This window comes from Semicossyphus pulcher, unplaced genomic scaffold (genome assembly GCF_022749685.1).
Source record: "Semicossyphus pulcher isolate SPU_LCO1_2020_fin unplaced genomic scaffold, fSemPul1.0.p SCAF_23, whole genome shotgun sequence".
In the NCBI taxonomy this organism is placed as follows: Eukaryota; Metazoa; Chordata; class Actinopteri; order Labriformes; family Labridae; genus Semicossyphus; species Semicossyphus pulcher.
The window spans coordinates 16,961,630-16,971,752 of record NW_027211697.1 but is presented as its reverse complement, the minus strand read 5'-3'; the positions used below and the strand labels follow the sequence as shown (position 1 = coordinate 16,971,752).

General features: G+C 46.5%; 1 protein-coding gene across 1 annotated transcript in view; it reads right to left on the bottom strand.

Annotated features, from left to right (window-relative positions):
• Positions 1-4,747: 4,747 nt before the first annotated feature.
• The window catches only part of LOC138602736 (carbonic anhydrase-related protein 10-like), a 69,016-nt gene continuing 63,640 nt past the window's right edge, over positions 4,748-10,123 (bottom strand). The window contains exon 9 of the mRNA XM_069674296.1: positions 4,748-6,242. Within this exon, the coding sequence (XP_069530397.1) occupies positions 6,220-6,242 (23 nt within the window). The 3' untranslated portion in view covers positions 4,748-6,219. The remainder of the gene's footprint in view (positions 6,243-10,123) is intronic.

The window sequence follows — 10,123 nt, the reverse complement described above, 5'->3', positions numbered from 1 at the left end:
GGGCTGCAAGTTGCATGGAACCGTGTTTTTCCAATTTATGAAGGACGCAATGAGCAACGTCTCAGACTCAAAGTCACGTGATCACCAAAGTCATCATCAGTCCCAACTGTGCAAACAGAGCAGCGTGGTCCGCAGCCGTACGCTGCTCGAGGTGCCCCTCTGTAGTTAGTTTCAGGTGCATGGCTCTGCGGTCCAGATCAAAATAATCAAGATGAAAAATTGGATTAGACTTTCACAAGAAGCTGTCACGTTAGCAAAATCAAATTTACGTTGTCCAATCGTTGTCGAGTGTCCGACGTCAGTTTTCCCGACCGTTCAGGATGAAATGAAGGAACGTGAAATAAAAACACCTCCAGTCTGAACGAACATAAGAAAATGAAACGGAGTTTAGAGAAACAGTTTCCTCTTTTACATTTGAATTAATCCGTCTGTGAAAATGAGTTTGCTCGGTTTTTGTGTGAAACGTCTTCACACACCCCTCGAGCATTCAGGGAATCTCTGGTTGGCACTGACGGCGGCCATTTTTGGTGCTTAAGCCTCCAGATTTTCTCTGAATCCACAGATCTTGTTTTATGGAAAGCAGGAGGAGGATTATGTGTTCTGGTTCTGGTGTTCAAATCATGCAGCTTTTGGCCCGATGGAGACGCCAACAGTTGATGTGCTTTTTGACTGATTCAAGGCGTGCATCATTCAGAAGGTGGAGCTTCGATCATTCCAGGACGCTGCAGCTGAAGAAGAACATTTCCATCGCGGATTTCTTGTTAACCTACAAGAATCTAAAGCGAAGAATATTCTGTGTTTGCTGAGGGGAGATGCCTGACTGATGTTACTACTAGTAGTAAAGTTAGGTTGCTAGGATACAATAGCAGGCTGGAGTGAGATGAGGGAGTGTGTGTGTGTGTGTGTGTGTGTGTGTGTGTGTGTGTACAGAATGAGATGGTGCTACCGCTGAATGCTTATCAGACATCTAGGAAAGAGAGTGTAACAGGAGGAGGTAGCAAAAGGAAAAAATAGGAAGAAAAAAAAGATGAAGGAGGCAGAAAACAGAGGGGGGGGGGGGGGGGGGAGAGAGAGAGAGGGAGGAAGAGAGAGAGAGAGAGGGACAGAGAGAGAGAGGGAGGGGAGGAGAGAGAGAGAGGAAGACGAAGAGAGAGAGAGAGGGAGAGGGGGAGGGCTGTGAAGATTACTCCTGAGAGAAGAGAGGGAGTATAGGTGAGAGAATAGGGAGAAGAAAAGAGAAAGTGTGTGTGTGTGTGTGTGTGTGTGTGTGTGTGTGTGTGTGTGTGTGTGAATAGGAGGGTGTGTGGAAAACTCCAGGGAGCGAGGGAGGAAGAGACATGTAGGAGGAGAGAAGATGAGAAAGCAAGAAGCAACTGTGTGAGAGAGATGAAGGAACCCTACATAGACACCTGAACATCACACACACACACACACACACACACACACACACACACACACACACACACACAGGAACATGTGATGCCCAAACTATCGACATTTCAGTGCAGAAATAACCACCTCCAGCCTCCCTCTGGCTTCAGGCTTCCCACCACATGTTGGGACCTGCTCCAGTTCAGCCACAGCAGCACTAAAGGGTGTTTCTGGCTCTCTAAAACAGGGACCTATTTTCTGTGCTCTGTTTGACTACAAGGTAAATATAGCTTCGGAGCTGCTCTGGCACATTGCTTCAGCTTCACTCATGAAACAGGCTGTTAGGGCTGCAATGTGATCGTCCAAAGTCCGTCCACTGACAGGCTCAGATTGTTCTTCTAAGTGTGTGACAGCATGACAGAAAGGATCCCTACAGAGATAGACCTTTGTGTTACGGAGGAAGATGATTGTTTTAACCACACACATCATCTCATCACCTCATTTTTATAAAACATGTGAATCCTCAAAGCAACCTGACCTGTCTCTGGTCTCTCTCCTCTGGGACACGCACCGGGTCAGGACTGCAACATCTGGGGCAAAACTGGGTTGTGTATTATGTTAACTAATGATCAGGTCCAATTCTACCCCTTCCATGAGGCTGTGAGTCTGAACATTTGGACCCCAAAAGATCTTTACTCTAAACCTCTACTCTCAAATTACAACCAGGACACTTCCTCCAGAATTTTCCCCGAACGCTGGTGTTGATTCTGACCTTGGAGTCCGACATGTCCCCGGGCGACTGGACCGATAAGCTCTGTGGCTCATGGCAAGTACCTTCCACTCCTCAGAGCCTTAAATCCCCTCTTTATTGCATCAAGCATCCCCTCTTCATGCAGCAGTGGGCCTGATGATGGGAGATGAGAAGGTTCTCTTTTTTCTCATTATAAAACTATGTCCGCAGTTTTTTAGCGAGTTCAACACCATGAACGCCTTTAAGGAGAGACCGTACGAAAGATGCGGGACTCTTCTTTTTGTTAAGAGTACAAAGATGCAGTCGCTGTTTAAATGAATCCCAAAGCTGTTGGCTGAAGTGTGGTTGTTTTTGCAAGCTAGTCAAGTTTTCCCCACACGACGCACAAACAGGAAAGGACCTCCTCCTGACTGTTGCCTCTAAGTCGGAATGAGACAATTAGCATAAACATTTCCCTTAATTAAAATACGCCCAGGCCAGTGAACAGAGGCCGTCTGCAGAACAGACAGACCTCATCTTATTGCTCATAATATCTATACAGCATTGTGTCTGAAGAAAAAGATGGAGGGGATGAAAGAGAGAGAGAGAGAGAGAGACTACACTAACTCCAGACGCTCGTATCCTGAGGGCAGAGTGCAGTTTGATAGTCCCATGGCTACTATTGTGATAGACACCGAAACTAAACCAGACAGCAGGCTGCTTAACACTCAGCATCAGACCCTCTTTAATCTGACAAAACACAGCCCAGTGGAGAGCGGGATGGATATCTCACACACACACACACACACACACACACACACACACACACACACACACACACACACACTCACACACACAGGAAACAGCCAGGCACATGTGCGCACACACATATGCACCGGCAGACTCGTCTTCCCGGTTACAGCTCTGAATCCATGATGAGGATAAATATTTGATGAGGAACACCTCGTGAGTTGAATTTGCAGACACATCACGTCTCCTGCTGTGTCCGCTGAAAACGGCAGCTCACTCTTAACCAGAGGATGTAGGTCAAATACAGCGTGGCCTCTTCGGGCGTCCTGCAGCTGAGGGTGGACCTCTCTGTTCGGCTCCAGACCTTTCTGCTGGAAACTCAGTGAAGGACAGTAAAGCCGAATCCCAATTCCCTCACGTGGCTCTCCATTCACAGGAGGAGGAGTCGAACAGAGCTCACTTATTGGTGGATTTAAGTTGTATCTTTGTTAATTAAATCAAAGGGTGCGGTCTGGACCGTCTTTAAAGTGCTGTAAAGATATCTTTTGTTCTGATCTGGTGCTATATAAATAACGATGGACTGACTGACTGATTAAAACAATGTGTTTGAGTGAGTCGTCCCTGCTCAGGCCTGCAGGGGCAGCACTGAGCACAGATGTAAACACACCTGCAGACCTCCTCCAGGCAAAAGCCATACAAATCACCATGAGGGGTTAATACACCAGTTTAGCATGATTTAAAACCATGGCCATCAGGGGACCTCCAAAATGTCCCCTGATGGCCTGATGGTCCTCTGTTGGTGAATGTGTCGTGACAGCAAAGTCCTCTGTTTGACAGTTAAACAAGTACAAACACAGACACACAAACTACCACACCTGGCACAGATATGTATGCAGGTGTAAGGAAATAGTCTTCATATTGCAAACGCTCACATTTTTTTTGTTTTGCGTCCGTTAATATTTTTTATATTTGAGTGGCGGAAAGGCACTCTTTTAGATAACTTTCTATCCCTTTGTTTTCCAAGAACTACAGCACGCACGATGTGCATGCATCATCCTGCACCCCGGGCCACAAGGAGAACCTTCCAAGTAAGTAAGCTGCACTTGAATTATTTACTTTACCGGCCGTCTGAACTGAGACAACCTGTCAACAACTCCTACCAGCCGACTATGCAGAGCACCTCCAGCCTCTGACGTGTCCCAGTTTGATTGTTTTACAGAGCTGCCCTCCACCACACCGATCAGATATCAGAACCTTGTCCAACGTCTGCTTCTGGAAGCTGCAAATGTCCTCTTAAATTATGCAGATAAGTAGAAGCAGTGAAACTGTGAATCAGTCGATTCCCTTTTTTATCCTCCTATAAAATCATTCTCATGCTGATGTACACAAGGGGGAGATTCAGTTTTATAACAGCTGTGAGTGTGACTCAGAGCGCTCGCTTTAAAGCGATTGGGTGCATAAAGTGGGTTTTCCTTTGGGTTTACAGGTACGCTTCAGTCCTCCTGGTGTAACGGGACGGGCTTATGCAACCTGGACAAACCTGCTGCTGGCCTCATTTACAGCAGCAGATGTTTGAAGATTTCTGTTCCTGGTTTCTAGTTTCACTTTGAGTTGTGTGATTCTTCAAAAGCGAAATAAAATCAATGTGCTTCACCTGCAGCTGTCTGTGGTAACTTTGTGTTAGGTAATTAAGTGCATCGTGCATCACCTGGAACGGCCGCTTCAGGTAGATACGTACGATATTCGGTTTGCACACTTTCCGATCATGAGTCAGTCGGTGCGTAACATGTCTGAATGATGATTAAAGTGACGTCTGACGTCCTGCAGCTGCATGTTGACAACAGTCTGACGCTGAGTTCAATAAAAACATGAAGAACGTGGTTTCTTTTTAACAACAGCAGTTTTAATCAATTTATTTTGAACTTTGAATCACACTTTAGCACTTTGCTTACATGAGCTGCAGGTTCCCTTTGCCCTGCTCTTTAGAATGTGACACACTTTTCATGTCCAAATGACCGTTAGCTAAACCCCACAACCCTTAGTGACCGTGGCCCGTTTCATGCACCTGAACAGGAACCTGTCTGATTGACAGGCCTCCTGACCTCTGACAGAGCGTCTGTGTTCAAAGCCTCTGTTCTGTGCAGCAGCGTGTAACGACCCTCTGGAGTTCGGCAGTGACCTCTCGTGGCTGTAAAGGTTATGATGTAAGAAAAGGCGGCCGTCAGGTGACGAAGTATAAAGAGTGATAAAAGCTGTTCGGGGTTAAACACAGGACGCTCCCGTCTCCACGTGTAACGTCACCTGATTATCTACGTCATGTACTGATCGTCACTAACATTACGTCACTTACCTTACATGTTTCACGTATCGTAACGTCACTTATATCATGTGCATGATGTCACTAACGTCCCGTACTTACATCACTTGTGTCAGGTAAATCACGTACGTAACTCCTGCGCTTGTTTCACAGCTTTAGGCTTTAATGTAGGAAACCTGCTGTCGGTCGTATCAGCGGGTCGGACCAAACGTCCTCTCAGAGGTTAGAGGACTCGTTGACGAGTACACCTGTTCAGTTAGTGGACTCATCTGAAGCTCAGCAGTCCTGCTGGGCCTGGTTAAGGTGACTGAGTGTGACTGAACAAGGGGCGGGGTTTAGTGAAAGGTCAGTTGGGTCAGTGGCCTGATTTGGTCAGACATTCCCGTTAGCTGTTGGAGCTGCAGAGACGTGTGTTACTGTATAAAAGCAGGGACCTGCTCACGTCTGTCGCCGTGTTTTAATTAAATTCCTTGAAGATAAGTGAACTATTGTAAAATCATGCAAAATGAGTGACCTGTCCCTTCTCCAGCGACTCCATCTGTTCAGGTCTGCACAGTCTCTTCCAGCCGTGTGACCTGACACTCACACGTTACCTTCTTTAGTTAATATCTGAGATGAGAACCAGCAGGTGTTCATGTCCCTCCTTCTGCCACAGCCGAGGGGCTTTCTGTCGCCGGGGGGACCATCAATGGAAAAGTAATAATTCCTCCAGTCAGTGGACGAGCATGTTGACGGCCCTCTGTGGCCCGTCAGAGCAGAGAAAAGGAGTCTTTACATGTCCAGACTCCGAGTTCACACAACAAATAGAAACACAGGACAGCGCGGACATCAGAGTCCTGATGGTGTCAGAGTCTCGTCTGTGCTGGCCTGCAGAGTTCAGATGATAGATGTGTAGGAGGCCGGCACAGAAGAGGTCACTCAGCTGAGATCAGTTTAGTTAAGCTGTCCATTCGGCTCAGGTCAAGTGTTCAGCTGAGCTCCATTTGGCACCGAGAGACGGACGTGAATGAATCCAGCTGCTCCTCCTGTGGCCCTCAGATCCTTTCATCTTCTACTTCAGGAGCCACTGATTCACTGAGGAAGAGAGGAGAGGAGAGGAGGAGAGGAGGAGGAGAGAGGAGAGGAGAGGAGAGGAGAGGAGAGGAGAGGAGAGGAGGAGAGAGGAGAGAAGAGGAGAGAAGAGGAGAGAAGAGAAGAGAAGAGAAGAGAAGAGAAGGGAGGAGAAGAGAAGGAGAGAGGAGAGGAGAGGAGAGGAGGAGAGAGGAGAGGAGAGAAGAGAAGAGGAGAGAAGAGAAGAGAAGAGAAGGAGGAGAGGAGAGAAGAGAAGAGAAGAGAAGAGAAGAGAAGGAGGAAAGGAGAGGAGAGAGAAGAGAAGAGAAGGAGGAAAGGAGAGGAAAGAGAAGAGAAGAGAAGAGAAGAGAAGAGAAGAGAAGAGAAGAGAAGAGAAGAGAAGGAGGAAAGGAGAGGAGAGAGAAAAGAGGAGAAGAGAGGAGAGGAGAAGAGAAGAGAAGAGAAGGAGGAAAGGAGATAATTAGTACAGGAAGGATAAGAAGTTCAAACAGAACAAAGGTGCGCCTCAGGTTTCACACGTTGTGCAGAGACAGACTGTGTGCATGAGAAACTAATAAGAGACAAAAGGAGGAAAAGGATGAAACTGTGTCCCAGTTCCTCGGCACCGACTGTGGGCAGGTTCTGATAAAGCGGGTTGTTCACTGTGGAAAGTTTACATACAATGATGCAAAGTCAAACCGAGCAGAGGCTGAACACGGTCCGTGTTGGCACTAAATGTAAGGTGTGATTATTGTTACACAGAGTAAGCACTGACATGTAAACGATGGGGTTAGTATGACGCACACACACGATGTACAATGTGTGTGTGGTTGTACATTTGATCCAGAACTCTTTGATTCAATGGCTCTTGGTTAAGTTTGAAAGCAGCTTTCCAGCGTTGACTGATTCAGACGAGGTCCAATGAAAAGAAGTCTGTAACTCACGGAGCAGGTGATCGTCGGTAAAACATCTTATTTTACAAAGACGACCACTGAGCTGCGGCCTCAGACTCTGCTGCTGACTGGTGACAGACAGCGACACAACTGGAAGGAAGGGAATCAGAGTGAGCAGCATCGGGGTGAGAAGAGGAAGAATAGAAGAGCTGAAAGTGACAGAGAAGAGAGGGGTACTGAGAGATCCGTTCAGGGATCCTCTCGTGTCCGCTCCCCCCGAGGAGTCCGAGCGGTCAGACCACCTGAGACTCCTCTGTGCCGGGGTGCGTCCCTGAACTTTGGCCTTTCATCACTCAGTTTTTCGTCCCGTGTAATCTCAGCTCTGTGGCCGGCTGTTTCATCAGCTGCCTCATCACTTGGAGAGAACAGAAATGTTCTGTCTGTGAGGTTCAGCAGCTGAAGTGCACACACGACTCAGGGCGAGTGTATTTCAGCGTTTGCAGTGTTCACAATGCACAGAGCCGCTGTTAACCTGAGGTGATGTGTGAGAGCTGCGTGCTAAGACGTCTCTGTATTGTTGCCCTGGTGTCCAATAAAGAGGTGCGACTCTGTGCAGGTGCATGCACGGTTATGAACAAAATGCCAAGTGGGACTTCCCTGGACTTCAGCACAGCTGTTAGCTGGATCTGCCAATGATTCAGTGGTTCATGTTACAACAACCTGCAAATAAAGATGTGATGCTTTGAGCATCAGCGGGATTTATTTTCAACAGAATAAATGTCAGCAAAGAGAAAAGTATTCATTTCTGTTTCATTCACACGACGTTTTTAAAACAAAAACACGACTGCTTTTTCCTGCTTGTAATTTATTCTAAGTTCTCTCCACACGTCCCAGTCTGAGAGACACACTGGTGTGACACTGTTACTGGTGCCTCCTGTGATCCTCGTGAGCGTCTCTGAGCTCATCTGAAGGTCACGAGGTCGTCTCTGCATGGAGCACTTTGTTGTTGACCTTTTCTCTGAACTTAAAGTCATATTCTTATTTTCTGCTGTATATTATAAACTTCCCGTATGTGCCTGAAAGCTTTGTTACTGTTTGCAGGTTCATATACATTTTTATATTAATATATTATATGAATTAATCACATTAATTACAGAACCTGCAGCTTATAAACCTCAACACTGTTCAGCAGTAAATACAAGTTTGACCTCCAACAGCTCCACAAAATAAAAGGAGCTTAAAGCTTAAAGAAATTAGATTTCCAGTCTTTCTTCATGACGCTGAATGTTAATGACTCATTTGCAAAGATTAAAGATGAATGTGCAAAAACAAACGGAAACATGGAGGGAAACATCCTGAACCACAGATCAGCGTCTGAGAGGAGCTCAGACAGAACAGGTCCATGCTGACAGGTGGTGAATACAGCGGGGTATAAGTTCCTGTTTGTCTTTGCTGCTGTTGTGCAGCTGCTTATTCTTCCTCCATCCGTCTAGCTACCCTGCAACGCTACAGCACGCTTCCAGGGTCTTTAAATGTTAACTTACTCGTAATAATAATATAATTTGTAATAATGTAACACTGCCAACGAGGGCAGTTATAAATGTTTACCACTAACTCTGCTCCCTGAGATGCACTGCAGGATCTTCCTCAAAAGTTTGCTCAGATCATTTTGTCAGTTAAACTTGTGGTTCGATGGAGAAACGTGGAGTCATCAGAGCACAGACTCTCTGTGGGACCCACGGAGACGGTTTACAAGCAGGATGAAAGTGACTCAGCAGGAGCGGACATATTGTCTCTTTAATCACTGACGTGCTGACGGCCGTCGTTTGGGGACCAGAGGACGTAATCCTCTCGTTACCGACACAACACACATGAAATAATCTGATAATGCTGCTGATATTTAACTGATTTTATCTGTAACAGATCAATACTATTATTTAGTACCTGCAGCAGCAGAAGGAGCTCAGTCAGAGAGAAGAAGGATGCAGACAGAGCACTGCTGTCATTAAGCATTTATGGAGCAGGGCTGGAGTAACAGCCACATGTATTTATGTTTCACTCACACACATCATGCAGACATGCAGCTCATGCAGTGCTGCTGTGTCTGGTGTCTGTTTCTGTCTCTGCATGTCGTCTATCAGGTGCTGATGAGCTGAAGAGCCAATAATCACCATCGAGTGAAATGTTCTCACGTGACGATTAATAATATCAAACAATGATAATATAAAAAACGACTGTATGTGAACGCTCAGATCTCCGCTACTCTTATTTTGAAGGGTTGTTTCGTTAGTGTTGTACTTTAAAACATTTTGATCTGTGGACTCTCTCCTTGACCTTTGACCCCTGTACACAGAGCGTCCTGCTGGGAGCTCTGCATCCTAACACACCTTCATGAGGGGTTTTATCAGAGGGAGGCAGCGCTCGCTGGGCTCCACCCGATCGATAGCAGAAGATATTTGGAGAGCAGCGAGGACTCCCACTCTCTCTGCGTAACACTTCCATGTTTGTTGTCTTCTTTCTCTTGAACACAAACCGGCTCACCTACCCAGTTTACATCTGCACAAACAGACCGTACACTCACACACACACACACACACACACACTTCTTTTCTTCCATGTGTGTCTCACCCCTCTCCTGCTCCCACTCGCTCTCGCTCTCTGTCTCTCACGTTGTGGGGCGCCGGCTCAGGCAGCCTCCCTCCTCGCTCCTCCATCAGCTGGATCTCTATTCTTATGAAACACTGACTTCTCTTTCAGATGCAGACCTTTAAGGGTTAAGCACTGATACCGCTGCATGCTGCTGCTGAGAGTCTAAACACACAAATATATTAATCACAGACAGAAGCTGCCGCTGCGCTTTGAGCTCATTAAATGGTAGATGTAAGAAGTGGCACTGAGCGCGACACGCTGTGATAATTTGTCTCAGCTTTACTTTATCTGCTCGCTAATTATCACATTTAATTTGACTGTTGTTAATGAATGAACGTCTCCTGTCATCGACGCTTCAGAGAG